Genomic DNA, 27,173 nt, shown 5'->3' with positions numbered 1-27,173 from the left:
AAGGGAATTTCAAGAATTTCTGAAAGTTACAATTTGCGGTATTAGCAACATTTTGTTGGAACCCAGGACTGAAGTAGCAAGTGCTGCTGATGGACATATAAATGGACAGCAAAGGGAGAGAACTCAGGCCCCTACCACTGATGGACAGGAATGAACTGCAGTGGGAGAAATGTAGGTTGACCCAGAACTGGAATAATATGGATGCTCCAGAATAATCTGATGAATGTGCAACTGAGCAAAAGATGCAGAGGTGAATTTATATGGGATATCAAGAAACATCTCTTCACAGGGAGGGATTTTTTAGACTGTGGAATGGTCTCCAAAAGAGAAGAGGTGGGAGCTCCATCAGTAGGGACATTTAGACAAGAAAGGGTGTGGGAAAACCTCAGCAACTTCTTTTCATCAGTTTTCATCAGAAGGCACATGGGCAGATACCTGCTCTATACAGGCAATCAAGATGAGGCATTGTCAGATACGAAGGTATCAAAAAAAAAAAAAAAAGTAAGATCGAAACAAATTGATAAATCACAGTAACTCAGGGCCAGATGATATTTTCCCAAGAGTTCGCTACAGATTATAGCTAGGAGTGACTGAGCTACACCCCAAAATATGAAATGTGTTATGAAAATAGTAGAAGGTAATTTACTAATCTAGCCTGGCAGGCAATCAGTGCTGTGGATATTTTTGGTTTGTTTCCCTGACTCACATGGAGTAATAGGACTACTCATAGAGTAAGGTATTTATCCACAAGTAGCCCTACTAAAATCAATGGGTTTTCTCAGAGTAAGATGCTACTCCATGAGAACAAAGTTAGCAGAAGCTGTCCCAGAGAAAGGAACAGAAAATTCAGATCACGGAAGACGTTTGCTTCACATGGCAAAGGCAACTTACTTCAGAAATACCAACAAGTATGAAACAGATAATTAATAAACTCGCACCAAACAGATTTGAATCTAGCCTTATAGGAAAGACAAGTGACTCTGAATTATCTCTAAAAATTACAGCCACCATTCCATGTGAATAAAGCATCACACTTTCTTCATTGGGTTCTTATCCCAGTTGGGCAGAGATGCCAACTTCTTAGAGACTTCCCCCTTGATGGGCCAGCCCCAAGCCACAAAGAAAGGGGCCAGATTCTTCTTCACCTGCCGAGAGAACTTCTCTGCCCACAGGTTCATCTTGGAAGGGTTGTCTGTGGGGATGTTAGACATTGTCTGGTATTCAGAGAAGAGTTGAATGAAAGGTTCCCAGCCAAAGGCTTCCTGCAGCTGAAGAGCATGAAAAAAACCAGCATTAAAAGTGCACCTGGTCCCATGTTATGAGGATTACGGACAAAACCTACATTTATTGCTAATCACACCTCATGACTATTACATGGTTATCTGATCATGATATCATTTTGGGGTAAGGTACTGAAATTGTATTTCAGTGATCATGTCACAACCCAATGGTGCTAGATGAAAAATCTGCAGCTGTGTTTCTCTCCCACTCAACCACAGACAGCCATAAGAAAAGAAAAAGTACACTGAACCAGGGCTGCAGAGATGGAAAACACAGGCGAGACAACGGGGGGGTTGGGAAGTGGGCGGAAGCAGAGCTGCACGTCCCTGAAGCTGTTGTGTTTTGAAAAAGTTAAAAAGACCACAAAAAGGCGGTTTTAACTGGTACAAAAAGCATCAGGAGCAGAGGTCCCTAAATGGAACACCCCCAAAGGAACCCAGGACTTAAAACTCTCCTAAAAGCTAAAGCATCTCAGCGATCACAGCTGACTCCAGACGACCTGGGCCCAGGACAAAAACTCCCGTCCACCCCTCCCGCTCTTCTTATTACGTTACACCCAGGCTTGACCAGCCTCGGGTCGTGTGTATGTGAGTATGAAAGTGGGTTAGGGCTTGGGGCACTAATGCTTTCTTCCTTCCTCTGAGTGATGTGGGAACCACACCCCCCCAGCACTCTCTGCATCATTGTGTTACCTACTAGAACATATACACCTCTGATGATGCATAATACACCTTCCTCTCTCTGAGATGTTGCTGATTATGTAGCACTAACAGGAGTAAGAACTTAGTTTTTAGGGCCAGATTTATCAAAATATCCTAAAGATGCTAATAGGTGCCTTTTGAAAATTCCACCAGGTGCCTATCTGCATTTTTAGGCACTTAAATACCCTTAAAAATCTATCCCTTAGTCACTAAAGTGAGGGACTCATATTCTGCCTGCACACAGGAAGTGTGTCTTAGAGTTTGAAGTTGCCTTTTTTATATAGTTACTTTTCAGAAACAATTTAACCTGCATTATTAAATGTGCTATCTGATGTGAATGTGCCAACACTGCCCTCTATTAGACACACTGGAATAGGTCGGTAATTCCATGTCAGTATGTTGTACTGAGGCCTGTAGAATAAATAAGCCATTCAGTGAATAGTGAGTCTTATTTAGCCCGAATGGGAGGGGCCTGAATTTTGAGGGAGAAGTTTCTGAGTTCTCTCCCCCTGCCACCTGCTTCTATGTTTGTGGCACATACAAACCAGCCAGCATCCTTTATAGAATCATTTGCATTCAGACACTTTCTTATGAATCTCTCTGTGTTACCTGCAGGTAGGTCTCCAGTGCAGTCCAGAGATTCCAGTCCTTTAGCTGGGCTCCTTTGCCAAGATAATCGCTGATTCTTTTATTGCGATGCTGCAGCTGTAGATCTTGATGGGCTCTGTCCCTGGAGATCCCCAGCACCTTCTCATGCACATAGACAGACCACAGGTTGCAGGTGGCCTCAGTAGTGTGAGGGGGGAATTCCCAGCCTGCCCGCTGCTGGTTGTGTCCCAGCTCATGGATGGGACCCCAAAGGCCATTCGTTTGCATGTATTTCATGTTCACCAACTCCTTTACTGAATCCAAATGACACATGACAGGGTAGCCAGCGTGCATCCAGCCTGGAAGGGGGAGATGGAGCCGACAGTCAAGGTGAGATCTCAGCTCAAGAAAGTTGTTCTGTATTTTTTAGAAGTTGGCAAGTAATTCCCAAAGAACAATAAATCGGACCAATTAAACCCTTTGTTGTGGTCTGGAATTATCCCCTGGATAGTTCCTCAAATTAATTCTTTATCAGTGTTAATGGATGAATACTGAAAACAAGTCAGTGTGTGTATTTGATAATCAAAATTTGATCCATGTTGTGACTGGTCAGATAAGTCATCTTGTTGTAAATGCTGTACCTGTTTGGGGGTGTATGTGCAGGCCCTTCCACTGAGAATACTCCCATGTTTAAAATTTCAGTTTCTGCAAAGATTCATGCACACCTCTCTGAAATTCACTTTCTGTGACCTTTTGTGACAGTGAAACTCAAATGCTGATGGAAATCAAAGCCAAGAGAGGCACAAACACCACCACGGAGGATGCATTAAAGCAACAGAGCTGATATTCATGAACATTTTTGTAGTGGTGTCCCCAGATCTAATGTTTTTATTGTATTTTAGAATGTTTAATACCGTGTTCATTATACAGCTCTTTAGAAATAAACGGTCTGAGTGTCAGAGATGCTGATCCCCTTGGATTGCAGGGGGAGGGAAGGGGGGAGAAAAAGGGGAGGGGTAGTTTGATTTAGTATTGATATTTAATTTCTTTGTTACAGTCAATTTCAGCATGAAGAAAGGTGCTGGATTGACAACTGTGGTTGAATAACAAAACACTCAGTAAATCCACAAAAGAGAGAGAGGCTGGGCAGTGGCAGAACAAACTTCTAAATTACACACCACCTCCTCTCAATTGATCGCAATTTCTTGGAGGGACCACCCCTTGTGGTGAGAAGTTAGTTCAGTCTTTATGATCCAATCTATCCTTGGCATCTGATTCTCAACACAGGGCACAAATAACTCTAATGATTATGGTTGTTTGTTGGTGTGGACATTAATCTACTGGGGACTGGACTGACATCCACCAATTAATTTCAGACAGGCCACTGAGTCATCCTCAGATGTCACTGAGTCTTGTAAAATGCTGCATGCTCTGGCCCCAGTCCAGTAAAGCATTTAACAATCAGCAGGAACGTAGCCCCATTGACATAATTGTACAGCTAGACAAGAATGTATAAGTAGTGTGATGAAATTGACCAAGAGACATTTATTGTGGTGAGCTCTACTAACGTAGAATATGGAATAGTCTTCTCCTAAGAAAGCTGCATGGTTGGAGTCATTTAAATCTAGGAATGAACAAAGGACTAGAACATATATTGCGCAGCGCTCCGCGGGGGGCGGGGGGATCAGCGGGGTTTTGGCGACGCGGTGCTCCGCGGGGGGGGGGGTGTTTGGTGGCACTCCGCGGGGAGGCTGGGGGGTTTGGCGGCACGGCTCCGTGGGGGGTTGGAGGGGGTTCGGCGGGGGGGTTTGGCAGCGGGGTTCGGCGGCGGGGGGGGTTCAGCGGCGCAGCGCTATGCCAGGGGGGGTGCTGGCGCGGTGCTGAGTGTGTGTGTTATGGCAGCGCTATGGAGAGCGGCGCTCTTTTTTTTAGCTTGGGGCAGCAAAAAAGTTAGAGCCGGCCCTGAACACAGGGCCCAAATAATTCTAATTATGATGGTTGTTTGTTGGTGTGGACATTAATCTATTGGGGACTGGACTGCCATCCACCAAGTAATTTCAGACAGACCACTGAGTCATCCTCAGATGGCACTGAGTCATCCTCAGACGGCACTCAGCTTTGTAAAATGCTGCATGCTCTGGCCCCAGTCCAGGAGCGTAGCCTCATTGACATAATTGTACAGCTGGACAAGGATGCATAATATGATGAAATCATAGCGTGATGAAATTGACCAAGAGACATTTATAGTGATGAGATCTACTAACATAGAATATGGAATGGTCTTCTCCAAAAGAAGCTCCATGGTTGGAGTCATTTAAATCTAGGAATGAACAAAGGACTAGAAAGTATATTGTAGGTGGAGGGGGTTGACTAACATTTGCTAAACCACAAATCTGCTGAAGTTCGGTTCACTAATGCGTAACTAAGTCAGTCACAATATTTGCTAATTTGGAATTTAGAATTGGAGAGATATCAAAAGCAAATAAATGGCATTTATGGAGCATCTAACAAGGATCAGGGTGGGTATTCAAGCTTCAGAATCGACCAAGCAACTCACTAGTTGATTGAATAAATGTAATGAACATTGAATAAGTCTTCAGACCAGTTTCTAACTGAACAAAAATCCTTCTATTAATAGCATATATTTTTCCTTCTCGGTATTTTGATTAGCTCTAGCTGTGCAGAATAATTTTGCACTGGTAAGGAAGGCTGCTGTACTGTGAGTTGGGTATAACCAATTCCTTTTTCCCTGCTCCTAGAGTAAACTGAGGCAGGAGCTGACAGCTAGAATAAGGGCGTGCTTGGGAGAGAAGCTTCACTATAAATAGAGATACACTGTTAGAGGGTCCCACTGTATTCGCCACGTCTTGTGTCTTGGTGAAAAGCTCAACAGAGGTTAGTGACTCTCCAAGGTGTCATAGTGAGAGTCAGCGGAAGAACCAGCATTGCAATTAAAAAGTTCCTGGCTCCCAGCCTCCAAGTCAATCCTTTACCCCAGGGCGTCGCTCTTTTGCCTTTTATGACAATACACCGTACTCACCGGCTGAGATCTGAACATCTGCTACAATCCTTTCTGGCCGAGGGAACGTGGCTGGTGTAGCTGCCAGCTCAGCTACAGCTGCCATAATCCGCTCCCAGAGAGTCAGCAAAGGCTCTGGATCGTCTGTGGGACGGATGCTGTCAGCAGGCACCGTTAAGATGATGTTCTGGGTAGCTAGTTCTGCCCACGGAGCTGGATAGTGACGGATGCAGGTCAGCCACTGGCTCTTAGATGTCTTTCCTGCATCAATATGGAAGAGAGAGATGAAGTGCACAAATCCCCGTGAAGATTTGGTTCTGTGTCAGGTGGGTCTGGCTGATTTCACTTGGGGCCCTTGGAAGCCTTAAAGATGAGCAGAAGCTACTTAAGTAACCTCATGATTTGATTTGATTTATTTTCCTTTGTCCTCCTCCCCTCCTTTTTTTGGTTGCATTCTCTCAAAGACTGATCCAAAGTCCATTGTAGTAAATAGAAACCCACCCACTATATTCATTAGTTTGTGGACTGGGACCCTGTTTTACCTTTTATTCAATTTAGATTATAAGCTGTTTGAGGCAAAAATGATCTGTTATTCTGCATTTGTACAATGCCAAGCACAATGGGGCCTCGATCCTGATTGGGACCTTCAAGAGCTGCTATTGAACAAATAATTATATTAGACTTTTCCCTTTTCTAAGTAGTGTTATAAGTAACAGCCAGAAATAATGAAATAAGTGTGTTCTTCTGTTAACATGAAGACTAGGGGTGAGGATCAATTCAGTCCACTAATTGCAATGAAATGTCATTTGGTCTCACCAGGGCTGTATAAATAAGAAACACTACTGGTTGTTTTTTTTCCCCAGAGAATTTTACCATGAGGTTAAAGCACATTCAAACACAAGGAAAGTCATTTTGGGATATGGGAATATATGGGAACAATATGTTCAAAATATTATTGATTCAAGAATGATTCATGATATTAATTTGTGAGCCAAATTCAGACTCTGTGTGTCCTATCCCAATCCACTAACTTCAGTGGACCCCTGTGCACATACAGCAACTCTAACTTTGGCCCTGTGCATCTATAAGAAAACTGAGATTTTGCTGGATTCATCTAGCTCAGTGGTTCTCAAACTGTGGGTTGGGACCCCAAAGTGGGTTGCAACCTGTTTTAAAGCGGTTGCCAGGGCTGGCGTTAGACTTGCTGTGGTCCAGGGCCGACGCTAGAGCCCTACCGCTTGGGATTGAAACCCAAGCACTTCAGCCCCGGGTGACAGGGCTCAGGTTACAGCTCCTCCCCCAGGGCTTAAACCCTTGGACTTCTGCTTTCTCCCCCCCACACACACACACTTGGGACGGTGTTGTTTGAGTCGACTCAGGCTGCGGTGCAATGAAGTTTGAGAACCCCTAAAAGCATGAGACTACGATCTCCTCTCCCTGCCAATGTTGGTTTCATCTTCTGCCTTTATCCTCTTCCCTGATAGCATTTTAAGGTGCTATCAAAATAACCCTTGTTCTTGCTTGAATATCTAGTGAGAAACATGAAGGTATCAAGCTGGCAGAGATACTTTATTCTCTCTGACAGAGGAGAACAAGGTTTAGTGAATACACAAATGACCAGGAAGAAGGCAGCTAAAGAAGATCTTGCTCAGAAGTGGACTTTAAACAAGCAACATGATAAAGGCATGAAAACTGATGAAGCCCAAATCACGGATAATTAGAGAGGCACTTCTCTGTGTGTCTCTTCACAACCATCAGCAGCAGCAGCAAAACTGGCTAAGAAGAGATGTGCAGACCATTTACCAGCACACTTACCAAGCCTGAAGAAAGGAGCCTGCACAGCCCCTTTTACAGTGATAGACACTCCCCCCAGCTGGCTTCCCTTTGGCACTATGATGTAAATGAGGCCCCCCCAGAGAGAGGAGACTGCCATCTCCTGGTCTTTGACATCACATCTGCGTATCACCACAGGGGGGCGTTTCAGCTCCTCTGCTCTGCTGAGGTCATCTGAGTGACACCCAATCTGCACCTGGAAATGAAAAGGTGGCTTGGTTACGGGAACAACTGAGCAATGAACTTTACAGACCATTGTTTAAACACTTATCCAAGTGGAACAACTTCAACAGGAGAGACTGCGGGAGCCCCACACCAGAATATCCCATAGCCCACTGGTTAGAGCCCTGCCCTGAGAGGTGCTAGTCCCTGTTGAAATCTTTTTGCCCCATCAGGCAGAGAAGGGAATTGAACCTGGATCTCCCACATCCTGGTTGAGTGCTCTAATCACTGGACTCAAATTTGGGGCCATGCAGGCAAGATATGGGGGCCAATGCGTCTTCCCCTGCTTTGTGGCTCATGCTGGGACTTATGCGGGAGACAGGCATCTGGACACTTGGAGGGAGGTGGCAGTTTGCATACCCAAAGGCGGAAACTGAACCCTGAATATGTAGGGACCAAATGAGTTTTGTCTCATACAGTGTGAGGTGGCGGCCAAGGAGGAGTTTTGTGCATTGCAGTGGTGCCTAAAGCTGGGACTAAGGTGCCTAAATCCCATTGTGGAGCTGGGCCCTAGCTCCCCTGGATTGCAATGGGAGTTAGGTGCCTAAATACCTCTCAGGATCTAGGCCAAGGAGATAGTTATAATTTAGGCTAAGTTTTAGTCATGGGTATTTTTAGTAAAAGTCATGGACAGGCCATGGGCAGAAAACAAAAATGTACGGCCTGTGACCTGTCTGTGACTTGTATTGTATACCCTGAATAAAGCTCGTGGGAGGGGCAGCCCAGGGGCACCAGAGGTGCTCTTGGAGGGGGGAGGCAGCCCGGGACCTCCACTGATGCTGGGGAGGGTTGGGACAGGGAGTGGCCCGGGACCCCCACTGGTGTTGGGAAAGCTAGAGAGGGGGTCTGGCGGGGCTGGCAGGCTCCCTACCTAGCTCCATGCGCCTTCCAGAAGCGGCTGGCATGTCCCTTTGGCCCCTAGGCGGATGCGTGGCCAGGGGGGCTCCGCGCGCTGCCCCCACCCCGAGTGCACACTTTATAACTCCCATTGGCAGGCGACCGCAGCCAATGGGATATGTGGGTTCGGTGCCTGTGGCAGGGGCAAAGCGCAGAGCCACCTGGACGCATCTCCACCTAGGAGCCGGACATGCTGGCTGCTTCCGAAGTAAGTGCCGCCCAGAGCCCTCACCCACTCCCACAATCCAATCCCATGCCTCAGCCCCCTCACACACCCAAATTCCTGCTGCTGTTGAGGGAAGGGGTAGGGGCACTGAAATAATTTGCATAGTGAGGGTGCTGAGAGCCATTGAACAAAACAGTAAACCCTGTAAGTGATGGAAACCACTTCAAGCCAGGGGGTGCTGCACCCCTAGTTCCAGCACCTATGGGGAGGTGTGCAGTGGCCCGAGACTGCCCTAGCAGTAGCTAGTGTGGCTGGCCTGGGGGGCTGCCCGAGCTGCTCAGGTGGCCCCCAGGCCAGCTGCACCTGCCACTGCAGAAGTCCTGGAGGTCCCGGAAAGTCACAGAATCCGTGACTTCCGTGACCTCTGTGACAGACTCGCAGCCTTAGTTATAATCGAGTGGAATCAATGGAGCAATGATCTGATACGTGAGCTTTACAGACCTCACTGTTCTGTCTTTCTGCTTTAGAGTCTGTATTTAAAGTGGCCTCACAAAGCATAGGAGTAAAAGCATACGAGGAGTGGCATTTTATTACATCTTCAGTGTGTCATCTAATAAACAATTACACTGCTACTCCTATATAATGCGACCCGATATAATACGAATTTGGATATAATGCGGTAATGCAGTGCTCTGGGAGGGTGGGGCTGTGCACTCCGGTGGATCAAAGCAAGTTCGATATAACGCGGTTTCACCTATAACGCGGTAAGATTTTTTGGCTCCCGAGAACAGCGTTATATCGAGGTAGAGGTGTATTAATAGTTTGTGCTTCAATAGCAGTTTCCATCTGAAGCTCATATCACACTTCATAGGCATCAATGAGTTAAATTTCACAAAAGCCCTGCAAAGGAGGGAGCATTATCTCCATTTTAGAGAAGAGAAAATGAAAGCCTGGCTTTTCAGAGGTGACCACTCACAACTCCAGTGAAATCAATGGAAACTCACAAGTTCTTTGCTTAAGGGCCCAGGACTCTTAGTCCTGGCCTGTAATCTTTGTGCAATGGGTCTTCATGGATTATTGTTATTGAAAGTCTGCCTCCAGCCACCGATGGCTCATTAGGTTGATGCAATTTAAGGTGGATCAGTTTCCATAGCTGAGGTACACAAGGCAGTGATGTGGCACTGCGCATCACCTCTGACCTTCTTTGACTTCCCTAACTCTATGGATCAGGGATCCATTTTGCAGCTGGGTGAACTGAAGGCAGATTTTCAGTGTGAGATCCAGTGACAGTTGGCCCCACAAGTTCCTAGTCAAGCACCGCAATCACTCAGCTGTCCTACCTCATTATTGTTAGTAACCATGTATTGATATTATAGCTACTTGAGAGCTCCAAGCTTGGGGGCACACTGTGCCAGGAACTATGACCCACATCCTGAAAGGTTTTTAGGCACCCGACTTCTACTGATTTCACTGGGTGTTAGGGGCCAAACTGCTTTTGGGGATCTGGGCCTAAATAAATATATAAGATAATTTGGGTCCTAAACCAAAGAACTTAACATTCATTCATGGGCTAATTCATTAGAACTTGGTAAACAAGTCTCTTGATGATGCACAAGAAGACATAGAATCTAGCTCCCTCTCTGCTGCCTGTGTTTGCTCTGCATGGTAAATGCTCCTACAAAGCAAGACGACATTATCTTTCCACAGAACTGAATTCCCTCCGGGAGAAGAGCTGTACAATAAGGTGTCGTTTTTTATGTAGTCACATTTCCGAGTAGAACTACAGTTCAAGTGCAGTAACAGGCTTCAGAAAGGATGATTACTTCACCTGCAGGCCAACTCCAGTAGCAGCGCTAGGAAATACAAAGGTCACTGTGTTCCCACGCGGAAGGTAAAGTCCTGTGCTCCTCCATGCTGCATCACCTGGCATAAAACACAGAGGACAGGTCTAAACACAGAGCTACTCTTAAACATCTCCGTCTGTTTTCCAATATGAAAGGATCAGGAGAATGGCATGGCCAGTCTGCATGAGGAGGGGTCTCCGCTCACTGAATGTCATTGGGGAGTGAGGAGTATTCCATGTGAGATGGAGTAGGGGAGCAGGGGAGGCAGTGGTTTCCCCTGGAATTTTTGGGGTAGGGTGTTCGAATTTACGGGGGGGGGTGTGTCAGGGCCGATGAGGGGTGAGACTGTGAGGGTGAAGGTGGGCTCTATGGCACCATAGTAAAAACTGAAAAATGTTTCATGACCATTTTATTAGATTTAACTGATGTTTTAAAATCATCACACAAATTAAAGTTGGTTACTTAAGCCTTCTATGAAGCACTACGTCTACATCCTTCTTGGTTTCTTGTTATAATTTTGCACTACTCTGTTAATGAACTTCTTGAATGCAATGCGTTCATCTTTGGTGGCTTCTCGTGTGTCCGGTACTTCCATTCCTTCAATTGATATGCTCTTTAGTTCATTCACATGATCAGGCAGAAGGCGACTTCTTTCAGAACACAAAATTCTATTCAATGATGAAAAAGAACACTCAACTGTAGCTGTTGTGACTGGGAGTAGCAAGAGATGAATTCCTACTTCTTTCATCCCAGGAAACAGAACACAAAGGTCGGGTTGAGCCACTAGTGATGATAAAAAAGAAGTTGAAGTCAAATCTTCATTCATTCATCATATGATATTCCACTCTGTGTTCAAATTCTCTATTCTGTCCTGATCACATGGCAGCCCCATTGCTGGTAGTGCCTCACTCCACTCAACTGTTGGTGTTTTATAGGACAGGCATCTGTAAAAGCTACGTAGAGGTTGAGTAGAATCTAGAAGTTGCTGTTGTAGATTTTTAAGAATCAAGTCTGTGTACTTTTTCAGTTGTCTTAACAAACACATCTTGTCTTCTTCACTTAAGGATTCAATATAAATGCCTTCATTAGTCAATTTCTGGACTGAAGTCTTTGCTTCTTCCAGTACTTTTTCAATGGATAGCTCTCTGATTGATCCAAATGTAGCTTCTATTGCTGGACAAAGTTCTACTACTGTTGTAGCAGATGCCTGGATGGCATTGTTTAATGACCCAGGCGGTTTCAACAGTAGACTTACGAGAGAGAGAATGGCAATAGTCTTCTCTGAATGTAGTAGCAAAAGTAATCCAGCAGGTTTTAAAAAAACAAAAGGAATTATTTCTTCACACAACATAAAGTCAACCCATGGAACTCTTTGCCAAGGGATGCTGTGAAGACCAAAACTATAACAGGATTAAAAAAAGAACTCGATAAATTCCTGGAGAATAGGTCCATCAGTGGCTATTAGCCAGGATGGGGAGGGATGCAATACCATGCTCTGAGTGTCCCTAGCCTGTTTGCCAGAAGCTGGGAATGGGCAACATGGGATGGATCACTTGATGATTACCTGTTCTGTTCATTCCCTCTGAAGCACCTGGCCTTGACCACTGTCAGAAGACAGGATACTAAGTTATATGGACCATTGGTCTGACCCTGTATGACCATTCTTATATAAAAATTAATTATGATAATAAAAATGATTAGTACATAGCAACGATGTGAGATAACAACCTTGGCAAATAATGCATTTTAAAAATCTTGGCCTCCTAGGAAACATATTTATGTAAGTTTCCATTCCCAGTCACAAATCTAGCATTCTGGAGTAAAGTCACTAAAATATAGTCCAACAAACAAATGTTTATTTAACGTGCCCCTCACTTTTCCCTCCACCACACCCAACTCACCGATGTTGTCCTTGGTCAGTGGAGACTCAGAGTTCAGAGGTGCTTTCACGTGAGTATACCTCCCAGGTGGGGGGCAAGACAGCACCTTGCTCGTTCCTCCAGCGGCTCACTGTTCGCTCTGGCTACTGCTGTTTGTTGTGCCACTGTTCACTCCACCACTCTGTTGCCAATGGCCCTGCGCAGTCACCTTCTGCTGCCACCTGTCACTGTGACCTCTGCGAGTTGGTCTCTTGAGGTTCCACCCAGCTCTCAGTGATTTCAGTTGAGCTCTCAGTGGGGGAACCTCACTGCTAGTGCAGTCTGGGCTGTCTCTTCCACAGAAACACTATCCCCACAGCACGACTAAGCACTTGGACCTGATTATCAGTGTTTTCAGCTGCATTGGTCACTTAACAGAACAAAAGACTATCTATGGAGCCTGATCAGCTCTGTCTTTAAACAGTGGAGAGGAACAGGTCCCCACCCTCTCTCTTGATGCTCTCAATCAGCACAGACTAAGTACAGTTCTACTGCCCTTTACTCATACAATAAGAACAACAACATTTCATTCCTCCCCTCATCCCCCGCATTCAAGTGATTTGTAACCCAACCCCAGCCAAAATCTATCACTTGGGTAACACAGCTCTGTTTGCTGTATACCTAGGTAGATTAGGTGTGAATGTAAATACAATCTGGCCCTGAAGCCTTTCTCCCCAGCCTCAGCTCATCACTAGCTGTCAGGGAGAGCTCATTTAGACTTTGCTTACAAATCATCATTTGAAATTATTAAGTTGGCCAATGTCACCGAAATGAATGCACTCACATGGTCATAAAAAACAACAGCTGTATAAGGAAGCTAGTCTGTGTTCATACTTTTCAAATCTATTATACTTTTTCAGATACACATATTTTATCATACACTGTATATGCTTTTAAAGTGTATATTAATGTTTCAATTTCAATTCAAATTTCCAAACAGTCACTAAATTGGCATGTAATTAGTTCACAAAACTGGGGGGGGGGGGTGTTGGGGAAATTCAGGGGGTGTAGTTAAATCACTGAGGGGAGGGCTAATACTTCCTCTGCATTCTCCTAGGAAATTAACTTCTTATTTATAACATTACCATTATACAGACATTGTAACAACGTGATTTGTACGATATTCTGCTGTTGATGTCAGAGCTGTAAGCAAAAGGGCAAATTACATCCTTCAATCTGGTTTCTTTAAACAACATTATTCAGGATCCTTGGTCCTGGGTTCCTGCTCCTTAGCACAAACCAAATGAACTCCCTTGGGCAAAAATCTAAGATCTCCAGTGTAGGGAAGTACGGCAGGAGCGAAGACATTACTGGTCATCATACACTATCCGCACATTAGATTATATTATACGCTCATGCCACTGCCATAACACTCCATGCTTTTCTCTTAATTGAACAGCAGGTGAAGCTCAACGAGGGATACCAATCAAAATATGAAACATTAAGCTGTTGCCTCAGAAATGTAAAAACAAGGAGATGCAAGAAATATAAATGCCCCACAAAGAAGAAACCCAATTTAGAGAGGGATGGATGAAAAGCCTCTTAAATAATGTTTTCAAAGAAGCAGAATTACTGTGATTTCCCCTTCTCATTCTTCCCCTTCTCATCTTGAAGATTAAGAAGCTTGAGGATAAGCAGAAAGAAGAAAAGATAGCAATTTTAACAATGATATGGAAAGTTGTTGGCGGTTGCATTTTAAAAAATGTTATAGGATAGACTAAGAGAACTGACCAGTATCAGGGAGACTTTTTAGTCTGAATAGTATTATTCAACGGGGGAGGTGGGAACTCAACTTTGATTAGGAAAAAACCTTTGGCCTACATAAAATAAGGGACATCCACATCCCCAAAACAAATGAACAACTTCTTTGGAGGCCGGAGAACTGGGCCTCTCCCCTATTTTGGAAATAAATTCTGGAATGCAGAGAGTCCAAGATGGGCTTCTCAACACAAACAAACAATAAGGCTGCAGGAGCATGTGGAGGGAGGACCATATTGCTCCTTTGCTGATGAGTTCAGAGAAGAGAACTACAAAATTGCTAGTTGTGGCAGCTTTCTCTGTGACTAAGTTCACATTGATATAACCTTCTAGTGTCATGCTAGGGAGGGGAAGCCAGAAGATGTACTTTGATACCCATTTAGACAAATTCTTCTTGGCAAATAGCACTGTCCAGTGAATTGGTATCAAATGAAATAAAAAGTTACATGGACTTTCTAAGGGTTTTAGTCTGCTTCAAGTAACATCCCAAGGACCTTTTAAATCTAGTATATGAAAAAGCGTTTCTCCCGCAATGTCATGCAGGCATGGAACGAATGTTGGCAGGCCAATAGGCTCAATAAGGTGACCTTTGAATACCACCTTGGAGAGAAATATAGGACTATGGGCACAAAGTAGTTCATCCCGGACAAATTCAAGATAATATAGCTTGACTAAAACATGCATTTATCGAAAAGCAGTAGTTCCAGTGATGATAGACATAATTAGACATGAGCTTGCAATGTTATGCCTCAGCAAAATGGCAAATGTGAATTTTGGGGCTACATGGGCAGAGGTTTAATTACATTGTAAAATATGAGGTAAGGGTCTCTCTCTCTGCTTTTCTGGTGACTGCACCAGAAATATTGGATTCAGTATTGGGAACATCTGTTCCATTAAGATATCAATAAAATGGAGGGAATACAGAGAAACACAACAGGAATGATTAAGGAAGTCCTTAATTTGTGCCAGGGCTTGCCAAGGCTGAGCCCCGTCACCTCTAGGCAGGTCTGTTCATAGCTCGGTACCTCTGGGCTTGCTGCATCGGTTATGAACGTAAAAAAATTGCTTGAGCCCCAGCCCCTAATTGCTTGAGCCCCATAACCTTTCATTGCAAACTGAACTCTGGATTAAGGGGCTGGAGGGATTTGCTGATGAAGATTAGGAAGGAAATGGGTAACGTGAAATCCTGTCCCAGTGGCAAAACTCATTGATTGGAGTTGGGCCAGGATTTTACCCATCCAGTTTAGCCAAATGATGCCCAAATATGGAGGGAGAAGGGGCTTTCTTTGAAATAGAGCTGATCAAAAACCAGGGTAAAATAGGGAAACTTTTGCAGATTTTCATCAAACTGGTCAGAAGATGGAAGAGAAAGATCAGCCAATTGTTGTTCTTGGCTTTTGTTGAAAAAAATTGTTGACAAAAAAATCCTGAAAAGTTCTAATTCGAAAGCTGTAAACTCTGAGGAGAGCAATTGTTTGGGATGCTCCAAAGGGGTGTAATTAGCAGGAATGGGATGAAGCTGACGAAAGTAAATTAAGGCTGAATGTTTAGAAATGTTTCCTGATGGTGAGGTGTATTAGATCTTGGATCAGAGAAGTTACAGAAGTCCCATCACTCAAATAATTTAAAACTGGACTAGATAAAAATGGAGAATTGACTTTAGGGGAAAGCCTAAGTCTGGTCCTGAAGCAGAAGCTAAACGTAACCCAAGAGGAGCCTTTCCATCTCTAGCAGCTCTATTCTGCACACAATGTTACAGGTGTGATTTATGTGATCAGGGCTATGGAGAGTTGTACACTGTTATACCCGTGTTCTACAGGCCATTCCATGCTGAAACGGGGAGGGGAGATTAGTGAGGAAGGACAGATTCTCTCACCTGTGTTTGTGCAGTTGATTTCCACAGTGGTGCTAGAGACTGTGGGGAGTTCACAGAGCGCTAGCCTCGCAGTGTCGGATATAATGCTGGTTTGGCATAATGCTGTAGCCACGTGAAGCAGCACGACCTCCTTGGAGTGCCTCTTGACTGGGTGTTCCTTGCTCACCGGTGAGATCCCATTGCTCTGCACCATCTCGTACAGGATGTGGTACAATGAGGTGTAGACGTGGCCATTTTTGACTGGGATCTGAAGGACTTTGGCGCAGTCCTGGCTGAGTTTCTGAAGCCAGCCTGTCACTGGGGGCTGGAGTTCCTCCTTCTTGTCTAGGTGCTGCTGGAACTGAGCGAGTGCCCTGCGGAAGTGGTAATGTCCCTGCTGCTCTTCGGGTCGTAACACTGGGTACTTGCCTACCTCCATGGTTTCCCCCAGGATGCTGATCCCGAATCCATTGAGGATTTTGTTGCCAGGATATTCAGCCAGAACGTTTTGGCTCTTATTCTGAGAAGCCCACCACCAAGCCTGACCTCCAATCAGCAGGCCCCCTCCTTCTGCCACAAACTCATGGATCTTCTCGGCTTCGTTGTCACTGTAGGACTGGCAGCAGTAGATGTTGAGATTGTCGGTAAGCTCTGAGATCTCGCACACCACCTGCCTTTGAGTCAACAAGTCATGAAGGTTCTTCAGATTGGGATTGATGCCAATTCTCCCTTTCTTCTCAGCACCCAGCCAGTGAATGGCATTGAGGATGAAGTCTGTGAGCTTCGGGGTGCTAAGAAGAACCTCATGTGTTGCCACCACCACACGGCCCTGGCCATAGTGAGATGCTGCAAGAAAGCATTGATAGGCGTTGTCCAAGCCAAGGGGGAAGGCCAATGTGCCATGGACCAGCAGGTGAGAGGGGACACCATCTGTCACTATGTCTAGCTCTGACACACCTCTTAGGAGAAGGTTTAAGTCTCTGCTGAAATCTAGCCCATGCCTGCAAAACCAAGAGATGTTCCTGTCAAGCCACATGCCAGCACTGTCACAGTGTCATGAGATGGAAGAGGAAGCTTGTGTAGTATCTCTGCTCTGCCCTACAGCAATATCCAAATATTCTGAAATCACCTTACAAAGATCTCTTCACTTTGAGATCTACTGATGGAAACTTCTAGGCATTATTATTAGCTGCCTTCATCAGAGAGACTGTGCTCCACCTGTAGTTGCAATTGTTCTGAATAATCATTCTAAAGCAGGGGTTCTCAAACTTTATTGCACCGTGGCCCCCTTCTGACAACAAAAAGTACGACATGACACCAAGAGGTGGGACCATAGCCCGAGCCCTGCAGCCCCAGGTGTGTTGGGGGGCAAAGCTGAAGTCCAAAGTCCAAGCCCCGCCACCCCAGGCTGAAGCCATTGAGCTCTGGCCCAGGATAGCGGGGCCAAGGCTTTGGCTTGAGCCCAGGGCAGTAGGGCTCAACCTTCAGCCCTGGTGACCCCATTAAAACAGGATTGCAACCCACTTTGTCTCCTGACCCCCAGTTTGAGAACCTTCAGAGTAGCAGCCGTGTTAGGCTGTATCTGCAAAAAGAACAGGAGTACTTGTGGCACCTTAGAGACATAAATTTCTTAGTCTCTAAGGTGCCACAAGTACTCCTGTTCAGTTTGAGAACCATTATTCTAAAGCAAAGTGAGCCTCTTATCCTCTTACCCTGCACTGTTCTGTGGCAATTTCATGTCACTTTTTCTTATCTCTTTATCCTATGTGATGTGGCTTGGCAAAACCAGTGCAACAGAGGGTAAGGAGATGAGAATGAGAGATACGAAACAAAACAGAGTAAGAGGATTCATGAAGAGAGATGAAATACCGGATGGCAGAGCAGAGGATAAGGTATGAGGAATATTTTGTATTCATTGGTTCTGAGCTAATTTATATAATCAGAACTTAGAGAATTTCCTTTGCGCAGCAGTAAAGGGCTCATTGTATTTCAGAAAAGTATGTACCAGCATTTTGTCATGTGAGCATCCATCCTTTATACGTAAACAGACATTTGTGGAGCACAACTACTTAAAGGTCAATTATTGCTCATGTTTCTATACTAAATCAATATTTCAGATCACAAATAAGTAGCAGGATCCCTGCTTATTGAAATACACACACAAAAAGTTTAAGGATTCTGTTTTTGCCTTGTCTCAGGCTTAGAACTTCATGAGTCACCTGAACTCATTCAGAACATCACAGTCCCCAGAAGTCAAACATTTTCCCAAACTTCTTTAGCAAGATTCTGGTTTGATTTCTTTCCTGTTAATTCCTTTTTCCTCCTCCAGGGATAAGGACCCACATACCCCCTGAGGTGCTGGAAAATAATACCCTTTCCAACATTGCAGCATTTAAGAATATATTCTATACCTGAGGACATTCTGTGCCAAAACATTAAAAATTCTGCAAATGTTATTTGTCAAATAAATGTGGAGGCTCCAGCATGGCACTGGGGAGCACAGGCCACAGGTTGCACAGAGGTGAGAGATCACTCTGCAGTTCCCTCCCGGCACACTGACTCAACGATGAAGCTGCCCCCAACCCTGACATAGCACAAGGACTGGGTCGCCCCAGAAACACCTCAGGGGCCTGCCCCTCCGTGCCAGGTGCACCAGGTGTGGGAGGAAGGCTCAGCAAGGCAGGATCCTAATGTGGAGGGGCTTAGTATGGGGAGATTCAGGTGTGGGCTGAGAGAGTTCTGTGTGAGGCAATCTGGGTGCGGGAGGCTCAGTGGGGGATCCGGGTTCCGGGGGGATCTGGATGCACAGGGGCTTGTTGGGAGGATTGTGGGTGCAACGGTAATGGGACTCTGTGGGGGGGTCCAGGTGAACGTGATTGGGGCTCACCAAGGTGGGGTCTGGTTGTGTGGGGGATAGAGATTAGCAGGGGGGTCTTGGTGTGGACAGCTTAGCGTTGTGGGGGGGTGTCCAGATACCAGGGGAAGTGGGGCTCAGTGGGGTAGGGAATCCAGGTGTGGGTGGCTCATCGGGGTGGTCCAGATGCAGGGGGAGTGGGGCTTGTCAGGAGGGTCTGGGTATGAGGGGCTCTGGATGTACAGGGGTTGGGTGATGGGGGAGCAGCTCCTTGTACAGGCATCCCTCCCCCTGCAGCTAAGGAGCGATGGGTGCATGAGGCACGGGAGTAGGGGAAGTGTTTGCAGAGCTTCCTACACCAAGGGGAGAAATCTAGGAATGGGTCTGACATGACTCTGGATGCCGTGTAAGGGAGGAGGAAGTCCCATCCTCTCCAGCCCAGTCGGGACTAGCAGCTGAGTCCAGCGCAGGGTAGGAGCCACCAGTCGGGTCTTCTCCAGTCCTGCCCCCTGCCCCACAATGATTTACCTCTCTGTCAGCTGCCCTGGGCACCCAAAACATACTGCTGGGGAGGATCTCATGACTGTTCTTGTGGCTTCCCTTTGCTTCCCTGTCAGAAAGTCATTTTTCTGCATGGAAGCAATGAAATCTGCAGGGAACATAAATTCTGCACATGTGCAGTGGCATAGAAATCCCCCAGGAGTAATTTTCTTACAGTTTTAACAGCAAGTTTTAATACATAGGAAATGATTTCAGATACTCACGGAGCGATCAAGGGAATTGCAGGCACTTTGTCTGAGACACTAAAGATCCCCGTCTCACCGTATATATCAGTGAAATAAACGCCAGCCACACTGGTTACGTGGTTCCCAGGGAAATCAAACAGCACTCTCTCTGCTCTGTGTCCAGAGGCCCAGTGCCAAGCCTGACCCGCAATGAGCAGACCTCCTCCTCTCTTCACAAACTGGATCAGCTCCCTCCCCTGTGCAGCATCATAGGCATCCATACAGTAAACCCCAAATGAGGCAATGAGCTCCTCACTGGGCTGCACTCGGGTGCCAGAACTACTGAGAATACTCAGCAGGGAGCTCAAGCTCTTCTGGACACCAACCACTGCTCCTGGGGAGGGACTGAGCCAACCCACAGCATTGCGTAGGAACCGAGCCATCTTGGGGCTCCCCAGGTAGCTCTCATGAGAGACGACCACCATCCGGCCCTTCCCATACTGTGAGGCGGCGATCAGGACCTGCCCCTGGGGGTTCACCAGCACTGGGAAGGCAGTCTCGCCAATGAGCAGCAGCTCACAAGGAACAGAGTCACCGGTAAGATCCCAGTCCTGGACACCGTCCACCAGCAAATCATAGGCAGCTGAAGGATCCATGTTCTTGTCTTGTCTACGGGAAAGACAAATAATAGTTTTTCTTATGGTAAAGACATTCAGAAGAGGATTTATTTATCCTTCTTTGCCTCTCCTGGATTAGTGTGAAGGATGCTCAGATACAAGCACAGGCCACAATCAACATGTCTCATTCCCAGATGCCAAAGAAACTCACCTGCCTCCACCTCCTCCCCCACCAGTTACTCATCGTAAATGCTTGTTTAAACCCCCTTTGGAGGAGGTGACTCTGACACTGTCAAACCATCTCAGGTTAGGATCAGCAGATGAGTAACCTGTGTATGAACCTTAAAGGCATGTTGAGAGGCATTTGTGGAAGCAGGGAAAGAAAGAGAGAGTTTACGTGCAGCCATTTAAGTGTCAGAGACAGAGTAATTGTTCTGTCAAGTCTTAGCCTAATATCGCGAGACCTGTAGAAGCAGGGTTCACGTCAGAAGCGAATGGAAAACAGCAGAATCGTCAGTGTGACCTAGCCTTGAGATAACGATGTTCGAGAAGAGAAAGTGAGAAAATACTGGAATAGATAGCAAATAGCCTAAATAAAATGCAGATGTTTTTAATTAATTCACATCACAAAGAGGTATAAATGCTTGTGTGATTTTGCTTGTACTTTGGAGAAACTGAGGCAGAGATGCTCTCTGTCAGCTGTGTTCTTCCCTTGCAATTGCATGTGCTGAATAAAGCTGTCTCTAATTTTGTTGCTTCCAACCTGAGAGTGGAGTTCGTTTCTTCCACACATTGCAGTTGTAACCAGGACAATGCACTTGTGTGTGGGCATCAAAGAGAACCTAGAACGGGTTAACAGGCTAGGCTCATTCATAGGTATTGATAAGAAATCAAGGAAGATACTGTGTGTATGTGTGTCTATATCAGGGGTTCTCACAACAAAATTTTTGGTGGCCTCAAAGTGCGGCCACCAACTCTTGCTGGTGGCCGCACTGACACTTTTCCCTAAAATATGTAATTAACTTTAGGAAAAACAAATAAATATGCACATGTACACATCCAAATCGTAATTTATGTAGGGTGGTTTTTTTTTTTTTTGCAGACTCAGTAATAAAATTAATGCTTTGAAAAGTGGTATTTGTTAATACCACTTTTCACAGTACACTTAGTAGTTACATGTGAAAAATGTTAAGCGATATTAACAAACATACACATCACTTTTCACAGCCTCCCAACTAGCTAATGAGTCTGCTGTGAAAAATTGATACTTGCATGTTTGTAAATATCACTTTTCTCAGGAAGCCTCAGGACAAATTAAGCCCTGGATGGGGAGGTTGGAGGGGGAGGCAGCAGGCGCCCAGGGTAATGGTGGGATGGATATGGGGACAAGGGAGGCAGTGGGGGGCCCGGAGTGATGTGAGAGATGAATGCGGGGCCAGGAAGACAGCTGAGTCCAGATGCAATTTGGGGGCGGGTGAACGCAGGGTCAGAAATGCAGCGGGAGCCAGGAGTGATGGGGGTGGGTGGTGAGCCCTGCCGCAGCGTGGCCAGAGCCAGAAGTCGGCACCCTCTGCCACGTGGCCAGGGTTCAGTGCCTGCGGCCAGTGCTGGATTAACTTTTTGTGGGCCCGGCGCCAAACATATTTGTGGCCCCCCATTGGAGAAATAGGGCATGTGATGGGGGGCAATCCACAGAGCGAGGGGCCGGTTTGGGGCAATGAGGCGTAGTGCAGCGGGAGTGGCTCCACTCAGCCCAGACAAGGGCACTATTTACAGACCAAAAACTGTTAGACGCACAATGGCCCCCCCCAGCCCTGTCCCCCTGCCCAGTGCCCTGCCCTTATGCCAGTGCCCCCTCACCCAGAGACTTCCCCCACAGATCCCTATGCCCAGTACCCACTGCCTAGAGACCCCTCCCGCTGAACTCCCACCACAACTACACAGCACCCTGCACACCATACCCCCTGCCCATCTCCCCCACTCACAGATCCCCAACTGTCCAGCACCCCCTTCACAGTCCCACCATCACAGCTGTACAGTGCCCCATATTCCTGAGAGAATTCTGCGTCAAATTCTGTGCATAATATTTTAAAATTCTGATTTATTTATTGTAAAAAAAAATATATATATATATATATATATATATATGGAAGCTCCACCATGGCAGTGGGGAGCACAGGCCACTAGCTGCATGGAGGTGGGAGAATACCCTGCAGCCTCCCCCGTCCCCCTGGGACAGGGACTTGCCAGTGAGGCTGAACCTGACACAGAACAAGGGCCATACCTGCCACAGAAACACCCTGGGGCCCTGCCCCTTTTGCGCCAGGCACACCAGATGTGGGCAGGGAGGCTCAACCCGGGAGCAGGATCCAAGTGCTGAGGGACTTAGTGTGGGGGTATCCAGATGGGGGTAAGAGGGTTCTGTAGAGGGGGTAAGAGGGTTCTGTGTGGGGCAGTCTGGGTGCAGGAAGCTCAGTGCAGGATCTGGATGCACAGGGAGGTGCCAGGTGCAGGGGCAATGGGAGTCTACATGGGGGACCAAGTGAAAGTGGTTGAAGCTCAGCAGGGTGGGGGTCCAGGTGCAGGTGGTTGGGGCTCACTGGGGAGAATGTCTGGGGGTGGGGCTTATCGGGGTGGTACAGATGCAGGGGAAGTGGGGCTTGTCAGGGTGAGAGTTTGACGAGCCTGCTTAACAGGGGAGCCCCAGCTGCTGCCAAGGGGATCCGCATGCTGGGCCCCCGTTTCTCCTATCCCAGGGATTGGCAACCTTCGGCACGCGGCCCACCAGGGTAAGCCCCCTGGCGGACCGAGCCAGTGTGTTTACTTGCTGCATCTTCAGGTTCAGCCAATCGCGGCTACCACTGGCCAATGGGGACTGCGAGAAGCCACGGCCAGCACATCCCTCGTCCTGCGCCGCTTCCTGCAGCCAGGGCCGGTGCAAGGATATTTTGCGCCCTGGGAGAAACTTCCACCTTGCGCGCCTCCCTCCCCCCGCACATCAGTTCATTGAGGGGTAAATCCCAATGAGCCTTTATAGGCCCCGGGGCTGCTCCCCAGACCAGGTTCCCCCCTCCCCGCCCCCTGAACTCCCCTTGAAATGCACAGCCCCCCTGCGAGCCCACCCCACCCCAGCGGTCCCTGCCCCAAGTACACTCACTGGGTTTGCCAGGCTTGGGCCGCTGCAGCAGCTTGTCAGGGAGCATCTGCCTTCCGGAGGCACCGGAGAGCCAGAGCATCCTTCTTGTGGCGGCAGCGGCGGCGAGCCCCAGCCATGGAGGAGCTGGCGCAGTGCGGGGGGGGGGGGGGGGGCAGCAGCCCTCCCCCGCCCCGACAGCCCCCCAGAACTCCCAACTCAGCCAAACCCCCCTGCTCCCTGACAGCCCCCACAGAACTCACCTTACCACACCCCGGTCAGACGCTGGCTCTACATGAAGCGAAACCAAACAGGCTGCAGAGCACACAGCCCCTCCCCAGCAGCTTGCTGGCAATGCGACGCTGAGGCAGGGGGAGGGGGAGAGCGGGGGAGGGACTCTGCCTGCTGGAGGTCAATGGGAGCAGCTAAATCTGGCCTAGGTGCCCAATCAGCCCTGCCACACTCTGCATGAGGGGAAGGAAGGGGAGGGAGGAAAAATCCCAGACACCCCCCAAGCACTTGGCGCCCTAGGCCCTCATCCCCCCACACCCTGACCCTCTGCCCGAGCCCTGAGCCCCTCCCACATCCCAAATACCTTATCCCCAGTCCCAGCCAGAGCCCTCACCCCCACACTCCTACTCTCGCCCTGAGCCCTTCCCACACCCCAAACCCCCCATTGCGAGCCCCAGACAGAGCCCTCACACCCTACTCTCGCCCTGAGCCCCCCCCACTCCAAACCCCTCATCTGCAGCCACACCCCACAGCCCTCACTCCTGCACCCCATCCCTCTGCAGCCCTCCTGTTGTCAGCAGAGTGCCCGAGGCAAAGCAACAGTGGGTTCGTTGCCCGGTGTGCTTCGCGCCAATAAACACACCAGGGGGAGAAGCAAACAAAGTTTATTTGGGATCCCAAAGTGGTGCAAGGAGACTGGCAAGTCTCAAATCAAGCACACTAACAGGAACAGTTTTTCTTCTTTTATACATTTTGCAGTTAAGCCTCACCCCCCCCCCTTTTCCCTCCCTTCCTCCCCTTCTACCTCTCCCTTCCGTGGTAAGCAAATAAGCAAATAACGATTACATTTAAGCAGTTAAGTCATTCTTGGCACCTATAAGCCTAGCTTGTTAATAACTTCTTTAAACCGTTATCTTGTCCTTTTCCCTTCAGCCAGAAACATGCAGGCCTCATTATTACCGCTTGAGCAGGGGGTTGCACACAGATAACTGGTTGCTTACATATTCCAATTGCACCTGGCTTTTGACGTTGATTAGAGTTTAAACATGGAAGGATAGAGTTTGGTTCACTTAGGCCTAGTGCAGGAAGGCTTTATTGCCACTTTGTGGCCTTCCACGCTCCCGAGTTACCTAGTGTGATGCCTAGTGATGTCAATACTCCCATCCTCAAACTTCCTCCCAGAGCCTGCACCCAAATCCCCTGCCCCAGCCTAGGGCCTGCACCCCAGACCTCCTCCCTCACCCAAACTCCCTCCCAGAGCCTTGGGCAGGTAGGGGGCGGAGCTTGGGGGGCAGAGTTTGGGCAGGGGCGGGTTCTGGGCACCACCAAAATTTCTACAAACATGCCACCCCTGATGCTGCAAGCTGCTTCCACTGTGCAGTGTGTGGCTACACGTCTCAGTGAAAGACTCCAGCATCAGGGAGGCACCAGGAAAGGCTTCTGCTGACAGCCTTTCACTGAGGGAAGGAAAGGCTCTGGCAGGAAAGAGGAAACTGGGAAACCTCCTTTCCTGGGGCAGGGGAAGGCTCCAGCAGCAGGGAGCTCCCCAAGCTTTTTTCCACTGCTTCCCCCAACCAGAGCCTTTCCCCACTTCTGGAGTCTTTCCCTCTAGTGGAGAAAGGCACTGGCAGCAGATAGTACACTGCTAAAAATAGCAGTGTATCTAGGGCGGCACAGCTTAGATGAATAGAGTTGCCATAGGGTATGGACTCACATACTTACCCACACGTCTTTACTTGCCTAAGCCATGCCTCCTTGGCTACGCTGCTATTTATACACATGCTAGGGGGGCTACACGGGTAGAGGTACCCTATATGCCACCTAAAGAAGAGGGCAGTGTAGACATACACCGTCATCCCACCTGATTTACACAGCCCACCCAAACTTAATATTGCTTTCTAATAAAATTGAAAAATATGTCACCACAAGTTACCAGATTATGAAATCATATTCTTATTCAACGGTTCAATTTTCAAATATAATCTAGTAATGTATACCTTTGCATATATTTTTGCAAACTTTATAAGGGTGGCATGGGTCAGTATGAAATGATATGTTCCCTGTACATAGCATGTACCTTTGACTGTAATAGTCAGCCCCCACTTCACAGCAGCTATGTATGCACCATATACTCCCACACATGGCTGGGGGAGAATGAGACAGTACAGGGTGAGATCCCTACCAGATCCCTCTAGCTATGTATATTGTGGCATTTGGTTGTTTTGCAGAGGTGCTTGGATCAGTATGGATAGTAGACACCACCCATATGCTCAGTGTATTTCTGCGTTTGACTATGTCGGAGTGAGAGGATCATGAGACAGTACTGGGGATGGCATGAAGGGGGAGTTTAGGGAGGTATGAAAGGAATATATGCCCTCTGTACACACTATGTACTCCTACATTTGGCTGAGGAGAGAAACAAGGGCAGTTGTAGGACAGCATGGTAGAGGGGTGGCAGGACACATGTACATACTGTGTACTCCTGAATTTGACTGGTGGGAGGTATGATGAGCAGCATGAGGGTACTATGTGGGTGGAGTACAGAAGCATAGGAATGCATTGTGTCCTCTGTACATTATCACTTATCTGTGGAAGGTTAAGAGTTGTAACAGCAGAGAGGGTATTATGCAGGCACAGATAAGCCTCCCCATGCACACCATGTACTCCCGCACCTGGTTATAGTGGATAAGGGTCATGAAGCAGTATCAGAGGAAATACAGGGTGGCACATAGGGTAGGTTGGAGTGGCAGTATGGATAGATAAGTAGGCAGTATTAGAAATGGAGGGCAGTATGAGGTGGCAGAGTGTGATATGGGGCAAGTATGAGGGGAGGGAGGAATAGTATGAGAGGATGTAGTGTAGTAAAATGGGAGGATACAGAGACAGCAGTGTGAAGATGAGATGTATAGGGCAAGCAGGATAATGAGGGCACTATAAGGGGGTTATAGAGTGGAACAGTGAGGGGCATTATGAGATTATAGGGGAGGTAGGATGGTGGTAGGTTACCAGGCAGGCGAGATGATCTAGGGCAGTGTTAAGAGGTTCAGGGGTAGACAGGATGGGGTGGGAGGTTAAGGAAGAGTCAGAGTGGGCTGGATTGGCAGGATAGGGACAGGGATTCCGGAGCAGACAGGATGGAGAAGAATGGTATGGGGGTGATCCGGGACAGATAGGATGGGGAGCACAGGGGGTTTCCACTGTGAGCAGAGGGGCAGGGGTGAGATGCAAAGGAACAATATAAAAGGGGGTTCTGGAGTGGGTGGGATCAGGGGGTTGGCATGAGGGGGAGGTTCTGGGACAAGATGGGGTAGGTATGGGGGGGAGTTGTGGGGCAGGCGGGGGGTTCGACGGCAGGATGGGGGGAGGGTTCCAGGGCAGGCAAGATGAGAGGTGGATGGGATAAAGGAGGGGGGAAGAAACGGGGTTGGTATGAAGGAGGTTGTGGAGGAGGATGTGGGGATGGTATGAAGGAGGGTTCCAGAGGGAACAAGATCGGGGTTCAGTATAAGAGGGTTCCAGGGCAGGTGGGC

General features: G+C 47.5%; 1 protein-coding gene across 2 annotated transcripts; it reads right to left on the bottom strand.

The window, feature by feature from the left end:
• Window positions 1-962: 962 nt before the first annotated feature.
• Window positions 963-23,826, bottom strand: LOC101952334 (TRPM8 channel-associated factor 2-like). 2 transcript variants are annotated; one of them, XM_065570645.1, is made up of 8 exons: window positions 23,676-23,826; window positions 19,702-20,331; window positions 16,105-17,084; window positions 10,536-10,630; window positions 7,405-7,618; window positions 5,611-5,850; window positions 2,592-2,929; window positions 963-1,268 (listed from the first exon to the last, which is right to left on the bottom strand). In XM_065570645.1, the coding sequence occupies exons 2-8, from the start codon at window positions 20,316-20,318 to the stop codon at window positions 1,029-1,031; spliced, it is 2,724 nt and encodes a 907-aa protein (XP_065426717.1). In that variant the 5' UTR covers window positions 20,319-20,331; window positions 23,676-23,826; the 3' UTR covers window positions 963-1,028. The 2 variants fall into 2 exon arrangements, with proteins under 2 accessions (XP_065426717.1, XP_065426715.1); XM_065570643.1 differs by lacking the exon at window positions 23,676-23,826 and adding an exon at window positions 23,437-23,580.
• Between the last annotated feature and the right edge of the window lie 3,347 nt (window positions 23,827-27,173).

This window comes from Chrysemys picta, chromosome 1 (assembly GCF_011386835.1).
Source record: "Chrysemys picta bellii isolate R12L10 chromosome 1, ASM1138683v2, whole genome shotgun sequence".
NCBI classification, from domain to species: Eukaryota; Metazoa; Chordata; order Testudines; family Emydidae; genus Chrysemys; species Chrysemys picta.
Note: the sequence above shows the minus strand (reverse complement) of the source record. Positions and strands in the feature narration are given on the sequence as shown.